This window comes from Rattus norvegicus, chromosome 5 (genome assembly GCF_036323735.1).
Source record: "Rattus norvegicus strain BN/NHsdMcwi chromosome 5, GRCr8, whole genome shotgun sequence".
Lineage (NCBI taxonomy): Eukaryota > Metazoa > Chordata > Mammalia > Rodentia > Muridae > Rattus > Rattus norvegicus.
Window position 1 is genome coordinate 117,777,214 of NC_086023.1, and position 27,351 is coordinate 117,804,564.

Consider the following 27,351-nt stretch of genomic DNA (forward strand, 5'->3'; position numbering starts at 1 on the left):
AGTCCCCTCTGTAGAATCACTAGAAAAGCAGGGAGTATCTTCACCCCTCATTAGATTTAAATGAACAGGCAACTAAACCTGACCAGACACTTCTGTGGTGAGTGTCTCGAAGCATCATCGGAGCTTGGCTATCCTGGTTGATTCCCAGGGATTCTGGGTCTACACTGTGTCCTCTCCTCTCCTCTCCTCTCCTCTCCTCTCCTCTCCTCTCCTCTCCTCTTTCAGTATTTTTTTAGATTTATTTATTGTATTTATATGAGTACACTGCTGCTATCTTCAGATACAGCAGAAGAGCGCATCAGATCTCATTACAGATGGTTGTGAGCCACCATGTGGTTGCTGGGGATTTGAACTAAGGACCTCTGGAAGAGCAGTCAGTGCTTTTTTTTTTTTTTTTTTCTCTTTTTTTTTTTTTTTTTTATTAACTTGAGTATTTCTTATATACATTTCGAGTGTTATTCCCTTTCCCGGTTTCCGGGCAAACATCCCCCTCCCCCCTCCCCTTCCTTATGGGTGTTCCCCTCCCAACCCTCCCACCATTGCCGCCCTCCCCCCATAGACTACAGTCAGTGCTTTTAACCACTGAGCCATCTCTCCAGCCCCTTTCTGTATTTTTTTTATCTTTTGTTTCAGACTTCCTGCTCAATTTTTTTAAGCATCTCAAAAAAAAAAATCCACAGTCTCCAGACCCAACCCAAAGGCTATGTCTGTTACCAAATGACTGCCCCCGCCCCCATGGGAGCACAGAGGGAACCAGGTGTGTGTTAGGCCTCATGTGCTCCATCATAGCTCTTAGGCCTCACATGCTCCATCACAGCTTGATGACTATTTATACCTGTGTCATTTTGTGTTTTCTCTTTATGACAGTTGGCTTTCTTCTGTTTTTGTTTCCACAGGACATTTGGGCTTCCAGGACAGCTTCGTCACATCAGGTGTTTTCAGTGTGACTGAGCTAGTAAGAGTGTCACAAAGTAAGTATCGTTTTACTCTGATTTGATCCAAATTTGCCTTCAGTCGCTGTTTCTTCTCATAGGAATTTAACACTTTTGCAACACCCCTTTTGTTCTCCTTAGAAGAGCTATACCAACTGGTTTGTTTAAAAGCCAGTATCTCTGAGCTAGGAATAATTAAGAATTGTAATGTGAGGCATTATGGTAATGGCCAATGCTGAATGTCTCACGTAGTCCTGGGTACATAGTGTGAACTTGGCTTTGGAAGATCTCGAGTCTTCCCTCTGGTTTCTGAGGAATTCTGCCCTGAAGAGACTTTGCTTCTGACCTTTAAGCAATGCTAATGCTCTCAGTATGAGTGGCGCATTACAGCATGGTCATTACCAGCTTGTCGATAGCAACTACAGTGGTGATGGAAGAGTTCATGCCACGGCCCAGTTCTGTTGATCAAAGGCCCATTGATTGTGTGTTTGTTATGGCACAGCCCAAATAGTGCAAGAAGCATGGGAGTCCGGCTGTCTACGCCTCTGTCTCTTCTCCCCGACAGCCCAGTCACCTCACACACACAGTTGCCCTTCTTCCAGAACGTCTCTGTTTTGAAAGCATCCCTACAGTGACCACCTGCTCTTAGTCTCAATTTAAAAGTGAAATTAAACATCAGATATTAAAATTTTACTCTTATCTGCTTAAAGGTCGGTAAATTTATATTGTTAAACATGATCTTTAGGCAGCATCAAGTTCTTTACAGAACGAAATGGAATTTGTAGCCCATATTTTATGTGTTCTAGGCTTTCGAGGATGCCCAAGTAAACCAATGGGCTGTGAGAGATGCCACAAAAGTCAAGCCAGCCTGTTCTTCCAAGCCGGGATTCTTTCCGGTCTTGTTTCAGTCATCACAGTCTGGAAGAATCTTTAGTGTCCAAAAGAATAGGATACAATATGGGACTAGAGGAAAATCCAGGTGTTCTTGAACATTTTCTATTGGCTAAGCACTGTGCTAGTCCTTGGAGGGAGGAGCATCATTGGTTGATCCTTGCAACAAACTCTAAGGTTACAGGTGAGCTAACCTTAGGATCCTTTTTCCTTAGCTGAAGTCATTTGTCCTAAGTCAAACAGTAAGTGGTTCAACTACTGTACTTGGCTACGTGTCTTAGCTGTACTCTAAGTTGCACAATCTATACTCGGAGGCTAACTCAGGGGAGTTAAGTGATGGGAAGGCAACTGTGCACGCTAGAGTTCTGACAGTCAGGGAAGCTGCCATTGATGGTGAAGTACTCCTGGGTAGCTGTGGCAGAGTCCTCATGGAGAAGCAATAGGAGTAGCTGGTGATGGCCTGCAGTGGGAATAATTTGGCTGTATTATGAAGGGTGTCCCAAAGTACTCACTGAGGGGGAACTAGATGACTAGGTGTATGCCTTCCTGGTTAGTGCATGGTTGATTAGCCAGTTACTGGCCATAGACAGATAACAGTGCATATGTACAGAAGGTGGTCAGTAGTCTATATTTTTCTTATAATCTTACTAATAATAAAGAATATGTCTTATCACAGTATGTCCAGTCATAGAGGCATTAGAGAGAAGTATATTTATTGAGGCTTTATTGAGATCCAAGCAGAGTCTTGATTTTTTAAAAAAATCCATTTTACTCTAAGATGAGAGCTCTACCCTGTTTTGTTCTGCCTGTGCCACTCAGAAGCTTGCATTAGTCTTCATTACCAGCAGACTTCCAAGGTCTGGGGGTTGTAAGAGGCCAGACAGCTCAGAACCAGCCCCGGCCTCTTGCCCTTCCTCCCTTCGCTCATTTTCCTTTCAGGTCTTATGTTTAAGATGGATTAGACCTCCACTCAGTCTAAGGCAGCATGATTGCCAAGTGAATCCTACATGTTCCTTCAGGACTGCCAGAAGGGATGCCTACCCTGGGGGCTAAGGTTGCAGAGTGTCTGATTGTTTCCTGTGCCTGTGGGGGCTGGTTAGCAAAGGCCTGGCATCGTAAGTGTCCGTCAGCTTCTCAGTGCTCTCCCATTCTGCACACTGCTGTGCAATCACTCCAGAACTCACTCACACATGGCCTTGTGCTGACTGCCACTGTTTGGTAAGAGCAGGACTGGGCTGCATCAGCTAAACCATGACTTCAGGCCAAACCAGTCAACTACATGCCAGAGACCCTCTCTTCCTTGTAGATCTTTAATCTAAGTTTGTCAAGGTTTATTTTATAGACTGCCTTGGCTCCTGCAATAGGGATTGCCAAGCTCTTCCCCTCTGCCCAAAAGCCTTTCTCAGAGGCATATGCCCTAGTTAGACTTCTGTTCCTATGATGAAACACTGGCCAAAAGCAACATAAGAGAGGAAAGCGTTCATTAGCTTACTGGTCACACTCTATAGTCAGGAACTGAGGCAGAGACCACAGAGGAGTGCTGCTTACGGACTTGCTCAGCCTGCTTTCTTAGATAATCCAGGAATACTTGCCCAGAAGTGATTGATCCCTCTCATGGTGGGTGTGTCCCACCCACATCAGTCATTATCAATAAAATGCCCTATGACAGGTCCTCGGGCCAATCTCCTGGAGGCAACTCTTCAGCTTCATGGCTTCCAGTTTCATAATTTATGTTAGGCCAACAAAAAGTACCCAGCAAAGCATACCACCCAAACTGCACAAAGTTGAGTCTAGGTCCATTCCTCCCAGAACCGCGTTGCTCCTCCTCTTCCTGTAAGGTCTGTTTTAGGACCGTATGGGTATTTATTGCAGATAAATAGGGATGAGGAACATTCTGCATCCTTGAAATAGAAATAAGCTAAGTGGCAATGGATTATTAAGGCCCTGCGTGTTAAATTTGAATATTAAAGATTCTGTGAGTGAGAATTTACCAAGTGCACATCTTGTACTTGGTGCTAGACATGTAGGCACTGCTTCACTTGGCACTCCTGTGGCTGGGCCAGCGTCCCTTTACAGAGATAAAGGATGCTGTGGAACTCAAAGACAAAGAGCATCTCTCCTGCAGGCCTTTGTTGTGATTACTTCTCTAACTCTATCATAGAGTAAGGTAGACCATTGGTTTCTGGGCTTTGATTGGTTGTGCATTTCTTGTTGGGGGTGATGATTTTACATCTGGCATACGTTTTTGAAGGATTGCTAAAATGCAAAATGGAACAAGTAAAGTACACAATTATATTTTCCCTAGATTCATTGTCAGTGTGGTTTTGTTTTCAAATAGTAGACTTGATATTGTTAATTCTGGTGGTGCTATATATCGAACCCAGGTCTCAACATGATAGAAAAATCCCATACCAATTAGCTACATCACCAGTCCTGGAAAAAGCCATGTATTAAAGCAGTTCTTTGGGTTTATGATTTTCAGATAGCAAAACACAGGGTCTCTTATGCACCAACTCTAACCAGACCCTGGTTATTAACAACTGTGGGTAGTATGCTGGAATTCTTACTGTTGGTGAGCCAGTATTGGCACACAATTATTAATTAAACCCCATAATTTGCATTAGGGTTTACTCTTGTGCTTTTGTTGCTGTTACTTATTCTAAGTGTCTCCACAAATGTGTAAGGGCACATGTCTACTATTATGTATTAAGCAGGGTCATCTCATTGCCATGAAAGCACTGTGCTTTGCCTTTTCAAACTACACACACACACACCCCTCTTGGATCTGTCTGTTGTTTTGTCCCTCGTGTGGATATTTTACTGGCCCTAATATCAGACTTCCTTAATCCCTCTGAATTTGTTCCTTGGCGTCCCAGCCTATTCTTCGACCTCATCACAATTACAGCAGGTTGTGGCCTCATACAGTGTGGAGACTTCATATTACTCAGAAACGATACCCTTGTCTTAAACTGTTTCTCTTTCCAGATACATAGTGTTGGCCTTCTACATGTGATAGTGAAAATATTTACTTCCCCCAGGATTCCAGCGAGGTTCTAACCGTGCTAGAGTAGTGAGTGCTATTTCAGTATCTGCAGATGAAGAGTCACTGAAATAGCTATGCTGATGTTGTTGTCTAGGATAGTGCCACCTCCAAGGTGGCAATGAAACTCAGCCTCACAAATTCCTAGGTGAGAGTCAGACTAGACAGTCAGGCTGCTGGACAATAAATGCTTGGATCAGATGCAAGGAACTGCTGGACTCAGGACTCCAACTGACCCAGGAGAGCTGTGGGAAGCCATGAATTCCTTCACCCTTGTCTCCTGCTAACACCCTTAAAGTTTTCACTGTTATCATCTAACGTTTGGGAGCTGTAGTAACGGAAACGCTGGAGCTGAGAGTATGGATTTGTTCTGTTGTCCGTCTCCACACGTGGCAGGGCCATCTGAAAACACTTCTAGTTATTTATTACCTTGTTCCACAAGAGGGAGAAAACACAGACCACTGCACGCTGGGCCAGAGAAAAAGAAGAATTCAGTACAGGGGAGAGGCTCCCAGGAGCGACTATGGTTCCAAATCAGTGAGGTTGTTTTAGCATAATCCCGTGAAGGAGGAGACAGGAGCCATCTGTTGAGATGGTGCTTTATTACACAAAGCCCTCTACAGGCATTTCCACATTGGCCCCTCCCAGGAGCTGCCAAGGAGAGCCCATTCTGCTGGCTGCTGAATGTCACTGCTTCAAGGGCTCTCTGTCAAGCCCACTCTTGTTTATTTTGTGCCAGGCGTTTCCTCAGAGTATGTGCTCTGAGGCTGCCAAATGTCCCTCCTGGTGTGAACTCGAAAAAGTTCTGCCCCAAACTCCACTCCTGCTCATTTCCTTCTAAAGTGCTGACTGTTTTCCTTGAAGTTGCTGGAGAGATTCTGAAACCTTAAAGGCCTCAGTGGGAAAGAGTAAAAAACCACAGATACACACACAGGCCATTGTGCCTCCGGTCTGGCCATTCCGATTGCCAGTGTGGTTTGTACACCCAAACTGGCTGCAAGGGTTAAGTAAACTTCGTGGCTCAAGATGACTTCACGGCCCTGGAATTCTGCAAAGCCAGGATTCTCAGTACACTGTGGCCGGCCTTAGAGTCTCTGGGTGTGAAAACCATTCTCAGCTACTCGGCCTGTGCTCTGGTTCCTGCTCCGTGGCTGCAGAATCTATTAAAGTCCAGCAGATGAATTGCTCTGGCTCTGCCACAAAGCCTGACTACCCGGTGGACTTCGGGGGTTCCTGAGTTGTTTGTCAATGGAGAGTGGCCGTGAATGGAACAGGGCCTGTGCCTCAGCTTGGCATGAGGTGGCACCCTAGTGGCTGTTTCCTGCCTTGGGAACGTGCACTGCTGATATTCTCACACAGGAATCATCATGGGAGTTCCGAAAACCGTTTGTTTTAAACTTCTTTTTCAAGTCCTTGGTAGGGCTTCCAATGCCCACGCACGTAGGTTTGTCAGGCCAGCGGTTTCCTAAGAACCAATGAATCGAATCTAACCTGATGTATGGGAGTTGTGAGATGGAATTAACTCAGCTAAAAGGCACAATGAGAAAAATGAGACACTGGTAGGGAGAAGCTAAAACATGAAAATACAAATTGTCCTTACCTGGAAAGACTAATGAGGAAGTGGGTCTCAGGTGAGAAGTCCCTGGTGCCCCCTCTTTTGAGGATTAGCCCTTAAATCGTGGCAGTTCTTTCTCCCTTCCTTGGAGGAGGACAACTTTAAACCATCCTACTCCGAGCCGGCAGACTACTAGCTCTCTCCTCAGCTAACGCACACAGTAACAATGACCGTGGTACAGAAATTAATTTTTTATACAATTTATATTTTTAAGCAAGAAGCCCTTTGGGCTTCGACGTTAGAGGAAGAAACAAAAAGACGACGATAAAACGCATGCTGCAGCCCCAGCACGGACCGTCACTGTGACCTTGCCTTTGTTTGGCATTACACAATTCAATGGCAGGCCACTCAAACTATGCTCTCGATCAATATCCTATTAAAGCAGCACAAAAAGTCTCCATAAACTTAGTGGTTAGCTATGTTTATAAATGGAACTCGGCATAATTAGATGGTCAATAGCAGGCTCTACTAGTAATTTTAAAATGAACATCACACATCTTATGTGGAGAAGCCAGCACCAACCCCTCTGGAAGGAAGGTCTGGTGTATAGTAGACAATAGGTTGGGTGGCCTTTAAAAAAAATCATCTCTATGTCCAAAATGCAGCTTTAAAAGAAAATCTGTTAAATAAGCTATATAATAGAAAATTCTAATCAACCCCTTAAATTTTTTTTCCCACATCTAAGCCATTTCATTCTAAATGTATTACACCATGGGAAATGTCTCATTTTCTAGTTCTAATCAAGCCCCCACACAGAGAGGAAATAATAAATGTTGCCACACTCTTAGGAAGGAAAAAAAACTATCAGCCTATCTGGCTTAAGGAACAGATTTCCTCCCAGTACGACTCAATACAATTTTAAAATAAATGTTAAAGTTGAATTATTTCCAAAAATATTCTTTGTCGTATGGTTTTATTTCCCTGACTCGTTTTCGGTGAGAGTTGGGATAGTAAAGCGGGATGCAAATGGAATGGACCCACTGTGCTAAGATTTTCTGCTGTTTCTCTGGAATACCATTTGTGTATGGGTGGCTAACCTTGAGTTCCATCCCTTCCTCACCAACCAAAAGAGGATGGGCTACTAAGAGGAGAGCCCACCCGGAGGCTACTTTATCCACAGCTGGTCCCCCTACCATGACACATGTGTGTGCCCTGTGTTGAATATGTGTCCTGACCAGTGTATGTGAGTGACTATGCAGGTCATACCTAGAAGGAGAGAGGGAATGTGCTTTTGACAACAGGTAGCACTGTGCATGACTGCCCTGTGCTCTTTGTTAAGTACGTACTCCTGCCAGTCCTGGTTAGAGCTGCTCATCGCTGGGTTCGGGCCCTTTATCTCTATCCTCAACTAAAGTGTCCGCTAAGTTCACCAGATTCTGAGTGCTCTTATGATGGACACTAGACCTTGCAAGACGCACACATCATCTTGATGTACATACGAACTCGTCATGGTCTCTGTTTCTAGTTCCATCCACTGCTAGTCTTTTCTGAGTTATTTCTGCTTACATAGTGTGTGTTTAACACAGACCGTCAAACACAGACATGCCTATAGGATGCTACGAAATGGTTCAGGGTTTATAATAGGGACGAAAGTTTGAAATATAATAGCTATAGGACTTCGGTCAATATTTATAATGCCTCTTGCCTGTGTTTCCTTCATGGGTTATAATTATTTATTTAATACAAGATATTTAAAGTAAGTCCTGGCTATAAGCTGGGCATAAATCTGAGTGGTAAGCGGGGGGAGACCTCGCAAGAACATAGAGGTGAAATAATAGGATGCCTCGTGTTGGATTAGCGAGAGCTCAATAATGGTAATTCCCAGGATCGTTACTGGATTAAGCCTTTGCCCTTGATCATCTACCGTGTGTTCTTGAGCTGAGCCTGAAGCCTACCACTGTCAGCCAACATTCTCATGTATATAATTACCAATGACCAACTTTAGCATTATGCTCCAGAACTTGGTTTATCACAGCCATTGTGGTGGTCCCTTCAGGTAACAGCCATGACAGAATAAAGCACACTTGTACTATTCTTACTCATCAATCTAGAAAATTCCCATTTCTCATGATTTTAGCCAAGCCCCACATTTCTACTAGCATCCTGGGCAGCTAATGGGAATTTAATGAACAGTGGGACTTTCAAAGATCCTGTTTTGACATTGACATGTTCCAACTTTAAAGTGGTCAGCTATGAATAGGTTAACCATACCAGCATTTTAAATGATACATAATTCTACAAGTTTTAAAAATATGTTTCTATTTATGAGCAGAAATTCAAGAGATCACTACCGATAATATATTCTTTGCTAAATCTTTATTTGCTCCTAAGGCTCACCTTTAAGAACAAATATTAATATCCAGTGAGCAACATTAGGGAGGAGCTAAGAGGCCTTCTTGTGATTTCCAAATGCCTTATAGAACTCCTTTTTGCCCCACAATAAGGATGCACAGGTATTGGAATTTGGTCTGGAATATGCGATTGTAGTTTGCCTTCATGGATTGGAAAGGCTGTTGGTGGCGCCCTGTAGGCGTGTCTGGGATGACTAACTGAACACTCAGCAAAGCCACACCACACATCGGATGCTGTGCCATCCAGAATGTGATTAATAGGAGTACATAATTAACACTGGGATTTCTCAGTAAGTGGAGGAGGAAAATTAGGCAGTTCTTGTTGTTGTTGTTGTTGCTGCTGCTGCTGTTGTTGTTGTTTATATAACTAATTAATGTGTTATTAAGAAGGCTCCCTCTTGATACAGCTAATGGTCAGATAGTACCAGTGTACTCTTGGGGAAGGAGCTTATATGTAGAAGCCCTTCAGTGGGTTATAGATCATTGTGGTAAAAAGACCTTTTATGCCTTCAAATCTATCCTCTGTCAAGAAGACTGAATCCCATGGCTAAGGTTGTATCTTATACTAAACGGGTACTGCATCTGACTTCAACCAAAAGCCAAGACAAGATGATGCTCTGAAATACAGAAAATCAATTTCAGTCCCAAAGGCAGAAGCCACTAATGCAAGACATCAGTCAGCATCATTTGCTGCCCCATGGCCACTCTCCTGGACCAAATGTGAGGCCCTGCATCCAGAAGAGCAGTAGCTATAACTCCCTTATGCTAAAGATCTGGAGAACAGGGGTGGGGGCACGGCAGTCTTGCTACCTATGGTGACAATTTATCTCGTGAGACCCATCTCCCCCATAATTATGAGACAGCAAAGACAGGAGCAGGAATGTGGCTCCCCTGTCTCTTTAGCTGATATGTAGAGACACCTGACATCAAATCCCTATGCTATTCCTGGACATTTTGCTAAACATCAGCCTTCATTTCCTCACTTGGCAATGAGAATAATGTTGCTATATGCCATAGGAATACCCTAGGATAAAATTCTGTATTTTATGTACCCTATCTGGTACATAATAAAAATCGGCAGAAAGAAATCCTTTGCTGTTTTCCTTAGCATGCTCATATGCTTTTAGTTCAATTCGGTAAACATTTGTTACACATGTAATCTGCAAGTAGGAGACGGCTCTTCTCCATAGAGACTATGCCTGGGTTTCTCAAGCTTTAAGACTTTTTCTATACACAAAAGTGACTGAGTAGGACCAGCTTAGAAATTAAACTTATAGTAGTTATCTGGTAAACAGAAACCTTCATCATTCAGAGTGGAGTATAACACAGTATCAATGGATTCAGCCTATTTTAATAAAACCTGAAACATCTTTCATAAATAAAAATTTCTACACTTACTATTCCTCTTATCCTCGGGCACACACCCCCAACACTGGCATACTAACACACTCAAACACACAGGTTCCTTAACTCGTATTCATAAGTCACGGCTGCGTGAGGGAGGTGGTCTGTGCATGCTAGCAACTGCCTTTTGTGGGGTTAAAAGCATTCTGCTGGCTTTTGGCGCCTAGCGCTACATTTCAGAAAAAGCATTGCTTAAATCTTTTAATAGCAGGCAAGCTCATTTCGCATCGAGGGAAATCCATGTTTTAGTTCAGTGCCTTCCTTTTATGTTCCTGTTTGAAAAACCCCACTCCCGGCCTGCACTTGGCCACTCCTTTAAAAACAGGGGTAGGAAGAGGAGATCAGCAAAGGGTTCACAGACCAGAAGTCTGCTTGCCAAAGGAGTCGCTGAAGACTGTGGTGTACAAGCCGCACAGAAAGAACCTTTATGATTGATTTCCATTCAAGTCAGACTGACTGCAGCGTGGTCATTTTTCTTGCCCGTAACTGCGCACACTGCAGCGGTCTGCTATCTGCAGGGCGTCTGAATTATAGCCGTCTATGTCCATGTTACCTCTTACACAAATTACTTACACTGGTTTCTTTTTCCATGCAAATTCATCAGTTTTACAGCCCTTCATAGCCACAGTCAGGAAACTCTGGAAGAGAACGCAAATTGATAAAATGAGTTAATTTTACTATACTTTTTTTTTCTCCCCTTCCTTTCTAAAAGCCCTCTCTTTTAGGCAGTGTTCAGGAAACATATTACAGTAAAAGGGAGATAACAAAGGAGTTGGATTTTCATGCCATAAATTACTTTCCAAGTTAATTTCCTTTAACGATGGTTCCAGATTCGCCAGTTTTCATAGCATTGTGTGTCTTACAGCCGAGCCTTTGATGGAAGAAAGAACAAGTATTTTCCCATGTTCCCCCCTTTTGTGGCAGCGACATGGACGTTCTTATAGGACCTTTGCCAATGGAATTCAAAACAACATGAAATTGTTCTGGCAAGGAACGGGTGCTATTGTCGGAGCCCCCAGCGCCCAGTTATAAGGTGTAGGCTGCAAATGCGCAGGGAGCATTTTTGGTAGGTCATACGACTGGAAGAAAAAGATGTCTTAATTTTTCATAGTTATTTTATGAGCTACAAATTGAGTGCTGATGGCCTTTGGAAGGGATTTATGGCTCCTATTCCCTGTTTTCCCTTTGTGTATGTTGGGGAGGGGACATGCAGACCTGAGGTAGGGGTGGGACAACTGATCCCTAGAATGTAAGACCCTCAAAGGCAGAAGTTTTACATCCTGTCTCCTGTTTGTAAGCATATAGAGCAATGCCTAAGGCACTAAAGGGCTCTGCAAACATGCATTGCGTCCCATGAAATGCAGCCTCTGTGTGCCTTCAGGCAGTAGGCTGGACACATGGGTAGACATTGTGATAATACTCCCTGCCAACCCTTATCGCACAAGCCATAAACCCAGCGCCACCATCTCCCAGGCAGAGGAGCCTGAAAATTTGGATAATTTTTTCCCATAGTTCTCTCTTTCCAGCAATGCAGCCCTGAGCAGATTGTCTCTGGTGGATGGCAGAAGTTCAATAACCACAGCCCTATCCAACTGCTAATGTGTATAGAAGCGCAGGTCATCAAGAGGGTTGGCTACTGAAGTAACCCCTTTCTTCCAATAGCCCACATTACTATAATGATGTCTTAATAGCAAACCATTTATTAAGAAATGACACAGAGTACATTCTACTCATGACAGGAAAGAGGGGGAAGGGAAGATGCATGACTTAGAAATAACATCTGAAGGCACAATTTCCAAAGTTAACCTTTTGAGAAACCCTCCTTGGTGAGGAAGATACTTAGGCTACAGTAACTGCAGTATTGCTTAAGAAATAGGGCTCTTTTCCTCTATGCTTATGGATAGAAAGACAGTTGCATTTTGACTCCGATGTAAGGGAGGTAAGTGGGGATGATAACAAATTCCTTGAGTCAAAGCTTATTATTGATCTTCAACTGTCTACGAAAAGGGTAGGGAGCTGTTTAGGAATACAGAAGTCGTTCTTGGATCTGGATGACTATAAGGTCAGGCAGTCTGATTTCGTCCCTTCCTGCTGGCACTGTGAGTATTAAATGGAATGGTGGGTTTATCATGGCATGGCAGCTGGCCCATGGGAAAATGCACAAGGGTGCGTACTGATGACGACGTAGTCCTGGGAGCCAGTTCTGCATGCTTATCATAGTCGTTATGATGTACAGCTATAGTACTTCTGCGGTACATGGTACCCACTGTTTCCTTCTGGTAGTCTGTCTTCATTGCTCACCAAAGACTCTATCTGTTCTCCAGGTGGGAGGCCCTGAGCACACTGTGCCTTTTATAGGGACATTGTGACAGGAAACCTGGACTTAAGTGTGGGCCCTCTCCTCCTGGTCACAGTATACCATGCTACTAACCTGACCCTACACATGGCACGGGCTGCACACAATGACAGTGATGGGCTTGTGTGGATGCAAGGACCTCATAAGAAAGACACAGTTTGGGTCTCTACATCGCTAGGATTATTGAACCCAGGTTCAGAAGCTCATTCTCATTTCTGACTCAAGGATGTTTTAAAATTTGAGATGCACATGTTTGCCAACCTCTAAAACCACTCACCCTGAGTTCATTGAGCACTCTGGACCAGGCCATCTGGTGCCTTTGCCGAATTCACATTACTGCAAATGACATGATCATTGGAGGTCAATACGGGGCAGGTTAAGGAATGTGTGTGGGGGGCTGAGTTAATTTTTAAAATCCATATAGAGGTAGAACACTATTTACATAAGCTTTCTTCATGTATTTTGGCTCCCTTGATATTGTACAAAGATAACAAAAGAAAGGACATTTTCCTAGGGTAGATAACCCAGACGTGTTTAGTGGAAGTGCCAATGTCCATAACTGTGGCAGATGCCTCAGCATTCCCTCCCTCAGCCCGGCCCAGGCCTTCCCACTCCTGCTTACCTTCCTCATAGCAGCCAGCCTCAGGGGATCTCACCTTCCTCACTATGCTCCGGGGTGACCAAGCTTTCCCACCAAGCAGAGGCCTCAACACCACTCTGAAATTTGTGAAGGAGATCTAAATTCGCACATTTGACATGGACAGGCCTTTTCATGCTCTCTCATTATCAAGGACACCTAATGGTAGGCTCCGCGAGGCACAAGGCCTTAAGAGCACCCGTCATGTTATGTGTCAGGTAGCTACGATAATGACGAGTGACGTGGGCCGTCTTGCATAATGGCCCAGTCCATACATAAAGTATTGTGGAATAAAAGATGAAATTATGCAAATAAATTGAATACCAAAGCAGATGATAGAATGACTAGCAGCATTATTGAGCAGGAACCTGATACACTGTGTCAAGATGAGCCAAAGCGCCCCCTCCCTTTTAAAGCCCAGCAGTGAGACACATGTTTGAGCTTCAGTTCTCCATGTCTTAGGAGAGATTGTCTTTATATGACAGTGACACTTGAGATTTAGTCGTTGCTAGTAGCCAACTCGTTGTATTCTCTTAGAAATTGTTCTATTCTCTCATGTCTTCTGACTCCAGAGTTACTCACAGAACTACACAACTCATCCTGTCCCCCAGGCAACAACCTGGAAGCTCTCCTTCCTGTCTCAGTGAACTGGTGACACATTATCAACAATGGCTTCTCCCAGCCATCCTTTGAAGCCACCTTACTTCATCTTCTTGCTTAAGTGACATTTCTAGTGCAATCCTTCAACCATCCTTTCTCTCCCAAGCCTGTTCTCATGAGTGAGAGGTTTCTCTAGAGTATAAATGCAAAATTGAGGGTAGTGTTGCCATGGGCTGCAGGCCCTTCTTTGTCTCACCACAACCACCGAACTTACGGCCAGTGCTTATTGGTCGCCTCCTGCTGGCAGGGACGATGCTTAGAGACTGGCAAGCTAACTGCAGTGGCTTCTACTCCTGGGGATGTGAGTACCTCGGTGGCTCACAAACTTGTCATGTTTCAGATTCAGATCTGTACTTCTACAGAGAAATACCAGATCCTTCATGACCCAACGTTAGCCACCCATCATGACTCTACGTTAGCCATATCTTCTTCACTCTGTGTCTTATGACACAAAGCTGTCAGAAACCCAGTCAACGGTTTCTGTTTTCTTATCTCCAGGTTATTCACTCTACCCAGGATTCCTCCTCTCTTCCCAGTTGCCTGTCCTTTCAGCATCCTCCACGGGTACCTTTTCCCAGGCCCTTTTACTCCCCTGAGCCTCTTCTTCTCAGACCAATTTCTACGGGCTTCTTGGCTATCTGTACCTTAGTCTACCAGGTTCCCCTGTGATATGTTCATAGCTGATGGCCGTATCTCTGATCTACAGCCCTTCTTCTTGGTAATAGCAGTGCTTCCAAATCATTCCGCGAGTAAAATCTGGACTCATAGTGTTTGTCCCTCATTATCTTTTCTCCTGATAACTATTAGTGTATTGAATACACTTACCTATGTTAATGGGCTTAATAATGGGCCCACACTAGTGAATACAACTACTGTCCTGCTTTCACATAACATTTCAAAATACTACCTTAACTGATAGTCTCATCATATAATTTTTAGTTTTGAAAGATTAGTAGATTATTATTAACTTATTTAAAAATAATTAAGCTACTGTAAACAAGGCATCCAGAGGCTGGAAGACATAAAAATACAGATAGCTACAGCTCAGAAAGAATACGTTATGAAAATAATAGGTTAGTGAAATGGAATCAGAAGTTGGCAGAATCTTCTATACGGGTGAGTAGCAAATACTTTGACATAAGGGGCCAAGGGGTCCCATTGTAGCCATAGTTCTTGCTGTCACTGACAGTATGGAATGAAGGTGTATGCAGTGAATCTTTCTTTGCAAAAAAAATAATAATAATAATAACACACACATACACACACCACCACCACAACAAAATAAAACAGACCTCCAGGCGCAGATGTGTGAAAGAGTTTGTGTGCCACCAAGTAAAGAGAGTAAGAGAACGCTTACATCACAGGAAATGGGAAATGGGCACCTAGATGGATGAATTTGTGGGACTCATGAAAACTCAGAACAGAATTCCAGATTACAGTTGAAGATAAGCTGTTGGGATCAAAGTGAGAAGACCTGGGGAACATTTGGAGAAGTCGTTTGAAAAAATTAACAGTGAAATATGAGAGGTATTTTCATTTAAATGCTGTAAGCTTAGTGACTATTTTTTTTAAAGTAAAGTAAAAAGGTAAAAGACACATTGGAAAGAATATGCCTTTTTGGTAGAGACCATTTTTGTTGTCAATAAGCCTTCAAAGGTGGTTTATTAGTGACTATTCTGGATAATCATTGCAGATAAATACAGCAGGAAATGAGTTCCACACTGCACTAACATTGCTTTTTGATCACCTTGAATTTGCAGAGACTTAATTCATCGTTTATTTTGTTTTTCTCTCTAGCACCAATAGCTGCAGGAACCGGCCCCAATTTTTCTCTCTCTGATTTGGAAAGTTCCTCATACTACAGCATGAGTCCAGGAGCAATGAGGAGGTCTCTACCCAGCACATCCTCTACCAGGTAATTGGATTGGTACCCTCGAAGGGGGCTAAAACACAGAGGGAGACACACCTTAATGTTTAGCACTGTACCTGTTGGACATTTAGCAATGTGTCTATAGCAATAGAGGGTAAAAAGACAGCCTCAATAAACTGTCTCATTAGGAGGCCAGACATACGAGACAAATTACACACACACACACACACACACACACACACACACACACACATACACACACACACTCACACACATACACATTTAAAAAGCAAGTACTTCAATCATATCCCATGAAATAAGTATAATTTGAATAGGCCTTGTCCTAAAGGGTAAGGTGCTCTCGACTCTGAGGGCTTTAAGGGGAGGCAGGAAAGGCATGGTGGTCTGGGAGAGAGATGAGCAAAGACATGGATAAGAGCAGTAATGAATGTAGTATATTCTTGGGGGAAAATGGATGACTTCTGGGATAGAAGAGATGAGTGCTCTGGCTTGATTGGCATAAGGTAGGCACTGCTGACACCAGAGTAAGAACCCCGCCCACAACCTTCTTAGCCGGCTGGGCCCTGTAAATTCTCCAATCCAGTCTGCAGAAGTTCCAAAGATATAATTGATTTGATATCCACGCATGAAGTTATAAAAACATGCAGGGCAGATGGTGGGATGAGGCCATCGTTTGGATCTAAGTGGTCCAGGAGGCCTCTAGAAGCTAACACTGGGGCTGGAAAACACAACCTGCCATGAGCACCAAGCTTCCTGATCCCCTTAGTTATCAGAGCCAACATCTGGAGAGGACTTTGCAAGACCCTGCTTTCTCTAGATAACCTGGGCCAGGGGTGAGGGATGAGGCACCCATCAGAGTCGTGGTTTCCCTTTTCTTATTGGCTTTAGCACAGGACCGTGACAACAAAGAAAGCAGGAGAAGAGGACCGCCAGTCATGCGTGTGGACTTTGCAGGAAAACACGTATCACGTGACTTCTGTCACAGCAAGTGCAAACATTAGAGATTGAAAATAGCGCCCAGAGTGTGGACATTTGCCTTGGTGGGCGTCTACCTTACGCTCATGGACAGTGTCTTAGACGTCAGCTTGAAGACGAATAGAGCTATCATTTCCAACACTGTTACACCTTCACCTTCAGCACTGTTTCAATGCCTCCCATCCCCACTGCATTACAGTATCGCCTACACACACACACACACACACACACACACACACACACACACACACACACACACACACAAAGGTCTTGAATCCCAAATGCGCTTATCACAGAAAAGGGGGGTTATGAATACATTTGGGTGTTAATACACTTGGAGGATTTTGAATGTTTACTGATAGAAAAGACAGTATACTTGGTCAACAATAAAAGCTTTGTAAATATTTGTGGGCAGTGCTTCATTTAAAAGTTCACGGGCGGCTTGTTTTTTGCATGTGAACCACTATTCCGTGCATCTGTTGAGCAGTGTCTCTTACCACCTCTCTTTCCATGTCTTCCAAGCTCTGGCTTCTGATCTTATGTTGTGACATGTGGCTGAAGGGCTGATTATTGTCATTTAAGGGGCTAATGTCAGGGCTGGGGATTTAGCTCAGTGGTAGAGCGCTTACCTAGGAAGCGCAAGGCCCTAGGTTCGGTCCCCAGCTCCGAAAAAAAGAACCAAAAAAAAAAAAAAGAGGCTAATGTCATTCTCCTATCGAGTGAATAACTAGTCCTGATAAGCAGTTAATTACAAATATCAGTAGTTAATAACTCAGTAATGTTTATTTTTCTCTTGTTATCCTCTTCCTGTGATGTTTTTATTTAGGTGTGTGTGTGTGTGTGTGTGTGTGTGTGTGTGTGTGTGTGTGTGTGAGAGAGAGAGAGAGAGAGAGAGAGACAGAGACAGAGACACAGAGACACAGACACAGACACAGAGACACAGATACAGAGACACAGACACAGACAGAGAGACAAAAGAAACAGAGAGGGAGGGAAGGAGAGAGAGAGAGAAAGAGAAAGAGAGAGAAAGAGAGAGAGAAGAGAGAGGAAAGAGAGAATACATGAAGGTATACAAGGTATTCACTTGCAAAGATGTCTATTGGAGATCAAAGGACAACTTTTGGGAACTTATTCTCTTCTTTGATGTTTACATGGGCTTCCATGATAACTTGGGTTATCAAGCTTACTCAGCAAGCATATTACCTGCCAAGGCATCTCACTACCCACCCTACACTGATTTTAAACGAGTCCTGGAATATATAGATTAAACAGAATTATCTGTTACAAGTTAGAAAATATGCCTAGAAGAATACCCCAGATACACACACAGAAACCATTGCCAACTGGCCACTTTGATGATGCTCTGTTAGCATTAATCTGTCTCTATGTTTTTAGTTGTCCTTTTAGCTTGAGTCTTAGTTGTCACCAACAAACTGTTCTGCCCTTGCTTCAGTGGACCCAATAGAGCACAGAGTAATCAAGCCACTTGCCCAGGGTGACAGGTCTGGTAAAGACTGACACACAATTCAAATTCAGATCTTTGAAATTTACAAACCCTAGTACTCAGGAACTACAGAGTGCAGGATCCCAGAAAAGCAGTGTCTCAAATTTCCACCTCAGGCTGGCCTGTAGTGGCCACTGTCTGAATACTGTTTCTGTATTGTCAGTATGAGCCTATCTCACCTCCCATCTGGCTCTATGTCCCTTGACAATGTCTTAACTTTCCCAGATGAGAAGCAGATAGTAAGCACCAAGTAGTTTTACTTGGCACTGTGGACACAAAGAAAAAAATCAGAGGAGCTCTGCACAGTGACAAGTGGAAATGTTCAGCTTGGTTTATGTGAGCACTCAGTGAGGGGAGTTGCATTGTCTTGTGGGTACCAAGCAAGACCCAGGGGTCTCACATAGTAGGATGCAAGCAATAGAAGAAATAGAATTAAGGACCGGTTTTAAGAAATAAGTAAAGAAAGTGAGCAAAATATCTGCGTTTTCTCTATGGTTTCTATTTTTCCAGGATGAGCATCTCTAAGATCATTAAGCAGCTGGGTAAAAATAAGGATAGGGGTTTTAGTCTAAAGAACTTTGTCAAGAGCGCTGCCCATGTGCAGTTCATAGAGTCAGTAAGCTGCCTCAGGAGGCCCTGGCCTATGTTTCTAGCAGTGCCTACTTCCTCCCTCCTGCATCCTGGTCTCCCTCTATCCATACTCCCATCATTCAGGTGCTGAGCCTGGATCCATCCTGAATGTCCTCGTATGCAAGCTCAGGCGTCAACGTTAGCCGTACAGTGTCCCACCTAGTGCAGCTTATACCTGATTTCTATTAGAGCACTCCAAGGAAATCAAATCTTTAGAACTCAGAAAAATATTAACAACGGGGGAGCAACACACAGTGGAATTGGCCTCTGAGGTCGGATCTCATTGAGTGTAGATGCTTGGATGCTCCCTTGCCCCGTGCACACAGCAGTGTTTGAGCACTTAAAACAATCTGAGCCTGGAGTAGGCACTAAAGATCGAAAACCAGTCCTAATTTTTAAAAAAAGTGGAGAATTATCCGGTTGTCAACGAGGATGAGAACTTTCGGTGATGCCACCCATACTTCTGGTTCCCAAGACCGCAGAGTTCTGCCAGTCAATTTCTCTAATAGTGTCACTGTTGGGGCTGAATCCTGGCCCATGTAAATGGGCGTGTCTGGCTACACACATAAGGCAAGGAAAGGAGCCTAGGGACGACGGGAGAAGCAGAAATATCCTGGGAAGTTGATAGGCAGCTCCCAGAGCACTGTCGGCTTGCACCCATGCACCCTGAACACAACCTCTTGCATCTTGGTATGCTCCTCAGTTCTATATTTGGATATCATAAGCACTGTAAAACATGTAGTCAGTTGTGTAGGATCCAAATTAGGGAAGAAATTCAAATTACTCCTCTTGGTCATCCAGATTTTAAGTCTCAATATCTTTATATAAGAATCTGGAAAAATCAAAGCAGGACAGTTCCCCTGGGGGGGAAAGCATAATCACATCCCTGCAGGTCTTACAGCCAGAACAGGCAAGTCTGAGGGACACCAGGGCATTTCACCCAACTCACAGTCCTCTAAGTTACAAGGGCCTGACAGTTTTGTATAAAAGTAATGCTAAGTGTGAAGGAAGACACCCGAATTCATACAGAAAATAGGGCGCTCCTTATGAGATCAGTATCCCTGACCAAGAGGTAACACTTTAAATTGGGCCCCGAGCTTCCTGACAAGAAGGGGAACCAATGGATTAGATCATCTCTGCTTTCCACAAAAGAAGCAATAGAAATGCATTTAGAGACGCTAGGTTTTTCTGGGGTTTATGTATTGGAATTAGTTTTTCCGTGTGTATTATGTATGTCAAGTAAAAGACATGCATTCTCTACAGTTTACGTAAAACATAAAAGTTCAGGTGATTATCTTTCATCAAGCTTCAAGAGAAAGGAAGGCCATTCAAGAGGCAGTCCAAGACTTGTCCTTGAGTTCTAAATTAGCATAGTCCCATAAGGTTGCTTCCCTGAAATCTGGTTTTAATGAGAATAGAACCTCAAGCCTAAGAACACTGGACCACCCACGTGAAGTATTCGAATTTCTTACCTAAATTGCATCCTATGTATCCTAAAGTTCAGGTTCTGACAGTAACATTGTCTGTCTTTCCTTATCTGGGTTGCGACCCCCGCTTTTCCTGCTGCCTTCCCAAGTCCGTTTTCTTCCCTCATCCCCACTTTTCACAAAGTAACTCCCATGACATACCCACACAGGGCTTCTGAGGTCTCTTTTCTTGTAGGATGAAGTCCAGATGCATAATATCTTCTCTGACCTCCATACTCTATTTCTTCAGGGCCCCTCCATTGGTTTCAGCATCTCAGATGCAATTCTCTGCACATCATACCTGACTTATGCCACTTCTGACCCAGCTCCCAGAATGCTACACAGTGTCTGCTGAGCTGTGTATCATGATCTCACAGTAAGGGAGTATGTTGCCTTCTCATTCAAGGTTTGGTAGCAACCCCAAAGGAGCAGACATTGACCTTTTAGGTCATGAGGTATGAGAGGGTCATGGGGCAAAAGAAAAAAATCTGCCAAGGTTAGAGGGGGAAGCTTATGAAGCTTGAGACAGTAGCAGTTTGCCAAAAACTACAAAGAGTTTTAATATTTTAAAACCATTATAATGTCACAGTTGTGTGTTGGTGGAGTGCCAACCTCTGCTAGCCATTGCCTGTCCTTAGTGCCATGTCACCAACACTTGCAGACTGGTCACAGTTCAGGCGCCCTCTGCTCAGAGAAGTCCTTCTCAAGCCCACGCACACCAATGTTCCTCCGTCCTTAACCAGTGCATGGTTTCTTCTCAACCCCTCTGTTTCTCTCGAGCCTCTCCATCCCTGGGGTCCACATCTGACTCACCGCACTATTGCACACTTTGAGTCCTGCCTCTGGCATGGAGGGGCTACACAGCCAGTGTCTGATGAATGAACCCCTGGGAAAGTTCTGCATCTAACACATGAGCAGGTTTCCCAGCAGTCCCTGCCCAAGGCAGATCTGCCAGTGCAGGGCTGTGCTGCTGACACTCCATATTTGATCTGCTAGAGCAGGGAGAAGCAGCAGGTGATGTTTTCCCGCCTTCTAACCGGCAAGCTTCACTGTGAGAGGAAAAATGCAGTTCTTCAGCTGGAATGAAAAGAGATGCATTGTGGGAATTCCTTGGTCACACCTCTGCAGAAAACAAGTTTCCATTCACACAAACGAAATAAAATGCCATTTCGCTCATCTCTGTGTAGAAGGACATAAAAGTCCCCCAGACCGCTGTGTGTCTATGCTCTTGCTGGTCTCAGGGGAACGCACTCCTTCCTGTTATTTTTAGCTACTCTGTTTGGTATTTTATCTCTAGTGCCTAGAGGAGTATCTGGGCTACATGAATGTATAGTAAGTATCGTTTTTATAATAAACAAATCCAAGTGGAAGATGGGAAGTGTCAAAGCATTCCTGAAGGTTCTGGGACCCTGCTTTTTAGTTACTTGCCTTTAACCCTGTGGGGATGTCTGTGTGGGTTGGAATAGGTTTCTAGGCCTGCTTCTAATTACCGCCTGTGAGCCACACCTGTGGAGATCGGGACTTCCGAAGTGGAAGCCAAAGCAGGAACCGACCATCAGCTCCATGAAGCAAAAAAAAGGCACCAAATGGAGGCGGTGCCAGCAACTTGATCAGAAAAGACGAAACCAGGACTTGAGTGCATAGGCCAAGACTGGGTACCACTTCCAGGACTTGGCCCACTCCACAAGAGCCTGCACAGGGTCCTAGAACTGCACGTTTTCCCAGTGAAGCATCCAGCAGAAAGGTGGCTTAGCGTGCTTTTAAAAATGCATTCCTTTCTTTTTATTATTTTTATTTTTTCAGCTCTACCAAGCGCCTCAAGTCTGTGGAGGACGAAATGGACAGTCCTGGTGAAGAACCATTTTACACAGGCCAAGGGCGCTCCCCAGGGAGTGGCAGCCAGTCCAGCGGATGGCATGAAGTAGAGCCAGGTGAGCAGAGGAGTCATAAAGGGGAAGGAAACAGCGTGTGCACATGATTGTGCTGTCCTGGCAGAGTGGTGGGGAACAGCAGACACAACCAAAGTGCATGACAGAATGTGTGTCCGCTCACCCAGGGGCTGTCACTGCCACCTTGAACCCATGTGCATTTCACTCCGCTCTAGTTGTTTGTTGAGCTGAGGTTACCCACTGTGTTACCTGTGTTACCTATGTTACCCACTGTGGCCTCAAGTTCAAGGTTCAAGTGTTCCTCCTGTCTCAGCTTCTTGAGTAGCTGGGATGATGGTTTTCTTTTGCTTTTATATATACACACACCTTTTGGGTTTTGGTTTGTTTTTGTTTTTCTTAGTATACTCTAGTATTCATAAGAAAAATTATTAGCTTTCCCCACTTTGTGGATAACAGTGAAAAAGCAGAAAAACTCCCCTGTGCAGCATATTATAAGTGGACATTTATAACACAATAACTTTTAGGTATCTCCCCTTCTTATCTTGTTATTGGCTATCATCATAAAGGCTACCAATTTTATGTCTATCTGCACCAAACTGAATACATGCCCGTTGGTCTAACCTTGGGGCCGTCATGTGGCAGCTGTAGAATCTGGAGAGTGATTCTGCTAGTAGCACTTTCTGGAGACCTTAATTGTCTGACTCCGATGGCTTAGGAGAATGGGCTCCAATGCCTTCATCAATAAAAGTCAAACTTTAATGTCTGACCTCCATGTGGCTTGGGGGAATGGGCTCCAATGCCTTTGTCAATACAACTCAGATGAGTAAGAAGTCAGAGGGGCTTGAGAATCATCTGAAGCCCAGTCCTCAAGTCAATGGCAGGGCTATGTGGTTACAGTCCAGACTCCATGACGTTCCTGTAAAACAATCTGATGGTAGTAATAGCTGTTTCGATCCTCTTGGGGATCGAGTACCATGGTCTGTGCTGTCCACTTAAGAATTATATCTAGCACAGAGTGATATGGGGGGAAAAAAGAACAAATTCTCTGACCATCCCTCCCCCACTACTGTCTCAGAGTAACTGCCTGCAAGAACAGACGGGCATCAAGAAAATCTTGGAACTAGCCCCTCATCTTCAACTCCAACACCTCCCTCTCGTCCTCCACACTTTCTCAGTATACAAACTCTATGGCTATAGATGGCTTTATATGACTATAAAGGAGCAGCAGGAGGGAGATTTTAGGGTGATGGACCCATCTGGATCCTGACTATGGGAGCTACCATAATTGATATAATGTCTGAGATTCACAGAAGCATGTGCCTCCTCCCTACACTTGTCACATTCGGTCCTAATTAAAAACACGTAACAATGAAGCCCCGTACCCTACTGGCTGGGTCCTGTGTGGTTCCCTTCTGCCCAGTGCCCTCATCTGTTCACCACTCAGCAGTCTGCAGTGGAACTTTCTTCGAGAGCTCACAGGTAGATGAGGGCGCCGTGGCTCCTGCTTCCGAGGGGTTTAGAGCAGCTGTGGGATCAGCAGCACAGTGTTGCAACCCTCTCGGTGTTGTGGGGAGCGCCAGGACGATGAGGGCCTCTGGTGTCTTTATCATATCACCCACGCAGCACTGCAGATGTGGCCCTTCTCTGGAGGCTGTATGTCACCTTTGTCCCACATTTACATCTGCTCGCCTAAAGTGCCCGAGATGTATAGCCAAGCCAGGCGAGAACTCCAGTGCTGACTTCCATTGCCAGTAAACCGTGCCCTCTGTGTAACGCCGATAGAAGGTTCATTTGTATTAAAATAAAATAATTAAAGGATGGAAAACGTTTTGGGCCCCCTTTAAAGGACTAATTAGTCCTAACCAAGTTCTCTGCTTCGGTGAATGAGAATCAAGTAGATAGGGGTGGTACATTTTTGCTGGAGTGCCGAACTCACATGCTCCATGTGTACTAAAGCTAGCTTGTGATGGTGACAGACACAAAGCCCCTCGCAGTGACCCAGCCCTCCCAGCCTCCTCTCCCTCTTCTCTGGCATATTTGGGGAGCTGTAAGGGCTGCTTGAACAGAATGCTCTAGCCTAGTAACTCTTTCCTTCAAAGCAGTTTCATACCTACACATTATGACTCAAATCATTATAAATTCCAGCATCTGTAACTGTGCCCTGTGCAGTCTTCAGTTTACTGAGTTTAGTGGTTAAATCCTTCTCGCATGGAGAGATTTCTTTTTCCTTTCCTTCTTCTGAAAGAAATTGTGTTCCTGAGAGGATTGCCCACTGTCTTCCATTAAAGGAAACTGCAACCTCATGGCATATATTTGTGAGGGCTGGAGAGCACAGTGGATAAATTTATATTTGGCCATAGTCAGCCTAGAAAGTCATAATTGAAACAGGGCCTGAGGGGACATTAAAACACAACCGAAGGATGTTGCACATGTTCATGGCGACTTTGGTGTCATTAGCTCACACCAGCCACTTTAAATGGATAATTTATGCTGCCAGATGGTCCTTTTTGGGGATTTTCCATCAAGCCCAATCCCCCTTTTGGCACAGAGAACACCTTTATGTTGTTCCCACACTTATCCGGGCCTACATAGTTTTTCCCCAGGGGTACAGTTAATTAAGTGGGAGGCTTTTAGTGGTTCACTCATGTAAATTGCCTTCAGAAATATGTTGGGAATTATGTATATCCCAAATGCATGGACAGCCTGCACTTGGGATAATTCTCTCAAACAAGTATGAAGGGCACTGGGTTTATGCTTCTGATGTGACACAGAAAGTACGACTGTACTCATACCCCTCTCAGAGAGCCTCGCATCTGGGAGTCTGCTCTCACTGGGTTTCTGGGACTGCCTAACTACAGAGACCTGTAGATAGTCAGGAAGGTAGCCAGGCAAGACTTCCTTGAACAACAGGAAGATGTTGGAAAGTGACTGCATACGTCAAATGTATTTCATAGTGTCCTGTTCGCATTAGTTTGTCTCTGCACTTTCGGTGCAGGGGGCTGCCCATCTGTGTAGCGGCTCACAGGAAACAATGCTTAAGACAACTTAAGACAACGAGGCAGTCTCAGGCTGGCTCCTGCTTCTCCTGATGCTCTGCTTGTTCCCTCACTTGGCTCCATTTCTCAGCTGTCTCCAAACCTGGTTGGGTTAGGTCTGTATCTAGTCATGCACTGGGACATGTGAAACTCCCATCAATCAAAAAAAATCACACACTACCAATGGCTGTCCAGCTGCACACGTGAAAAGTTGCCAGTGAGCCAAGGATGCAAATGATCAGGAAGGGAAGCTTCGGGCAGGGCTCCATCGGCTGAGGCAAAGTTCTGGTCGCACCCGAGTGCCTACTGTGCACCAAGGTTGTTTTTCAATGAATGCTTTAAAATGTGTAAACTCTTTTTTTTAAGGCCTTGTGTTCTAGACTCATATTTAAGTTAAAAGTCACAATAAAGATAGTAAATCACTTATTAGGAAGACCTGAAAAGTCTCCATTTTCCTTATCTCGAACTCTTGTCATATAGCCTATATCAGGGAAAAAAAGATATGGCCTGTGACATACACATAGAAGAGAACATATAAGCAGAGTATTAACTATGACCAGAGAAATATTTGCCATATCATCTATAAATTCAAGTAATCTGCAGCATTTAAGACTTGTTTAAATGCTATGTCAGAGAGACCCACAGCGACCTAAGTAGCGGCTGGCTGTGTATCTACCATCTCCTCCCTCACAGACCCTCTTGCCTTGTCCAGGCCCCATCTATCGTCCTCCCCTAGAATATGCAGTCCATGAGACTGTGACTTAGCCCATCTTTTACATTGCTGTATCCCTAAAACCCTCAACAGTGTGTAGAACATAATAGGCGTTCAATAAATATTGACTGAACGAGTGAATGAAGCAGAGAGATTGGAACTTTCTTATATACTCAGAGGCAGCATTCGCTGCCAACAATCTTCTAAAAATTGGTATTTCCTATGTTTTTAACCTGCAGGCTTCCAGTTAAATCTAATTAATAGCAAATCGTGGGAAGAATAATTGCTAGGGCTCAGCCAAGCGTCTCTTTGATCAGTAGTAGGACACCGAACTGCATTCCAACTACCCTTCCCCTTAATGGATATGACACATGAAACAAGATGATAATGATGCATTTAATTATATGTATACCCAAAAATACCAAATGCAAGGAGTTTGCAAGTTCCTATGACAAAGAAATGTTATTTGAAGGGAATAGACGTGCTAACTTCCTGACTTAGTCATTAAGCAATGTGTCCACGCATCAGAACGCCACACCCTACCTCCAGAAATATGCACGATTATTCATCAATAAAAGTCTATATTGCTTAAAAGAAAATTACAAAAGACAATTCACGATGTATGACGCATGTATCAAGAATCTCAACGGCGATCTCGTTTTTACAGGGTGTTTTATATATAGTTTAGACGATCTTTTTTACAGGGTGTTTTATATACTTTAAATGATCTCTCTGCTTCACTAGTGTTGGAAATTTCCACTCTTCCATCTCCTCTTTTCTCTTTGCAATCATTTGTAAGCACCAAGCCACTGTCACCTGAGGACCCACAACCGGTACCACAGGAAGTATCTCGGCAGTGCATCTGAGACCGCCCAGATCTCAGACGCACAGCTGTGGTAGAGTCACTGGACTTTAAATGTTATGCCCTCAAGCCCTTCTCCCTGGGTTTAGCAGCAGTGCCTTAAAAATTATCCCAAACGGATAGAAACCCACCCATTTTCACATGGATCAGAGAAGGCTACATACTGGGCAGCTCCTGACCCTCAGAACAGTAAAGAAAATCACCCCCCTGTTCCCTCTCTCCCTCCTTTCCCCCATTTAAATGTCTCTGCTTATCTTACCACTCTAAGTCAGATCGAGTCATGAGCTTTTATCAAGAGCCATCTGTGTAAAGTACTCTAAGGTAGAAATAACTACGCTGAGGACCTGTGTCTAAGGACGCTCTCAGAGGGTAGCTACTCTACCTGTGATATCTCGGTCCATCCCTCGCTCTCAAATCAGGGCTATCAGCTGAGCTGATAGAAGCCAAGTTCTTTGCAAAATTAATCTCTGATCATGTGAACTGTTGTCACTGGGAACATTG

At 44.1% G+C, this 27,351-nt stretch overlaps 1 protein-coding gene across 10 annotated transcripts in view; it reads left to right on the forward strand.

Moving 5' to 3' along the window:
* The window catches only part of Nfia (nuclear factor I/A), a 538,386-nt gene that overhangs the window by 418,208 nt on the left and 92,827 nt on the right, over positions 1–27,351 (forward strand). For all 10 annotated transcript variants that reach the window (XM_063287182.1, XM_063287181.1, XM_063287183.1 and 7 more), the window contains 3 exons: positions 897–971; positions 15,684–15,801; positions 22,156–22,283. In XM_063287182.1, coding sequence (XP_063143252.1) covers positions 897–971; positions 15,684–15,801; positions 22,156–22,283 — 321 coding nt within the window. The remainder of the gene's footprint in view (positions 1–896; positions 972–15,683; positions 15,802–22,155; positions 22,284–27,351) is intronic.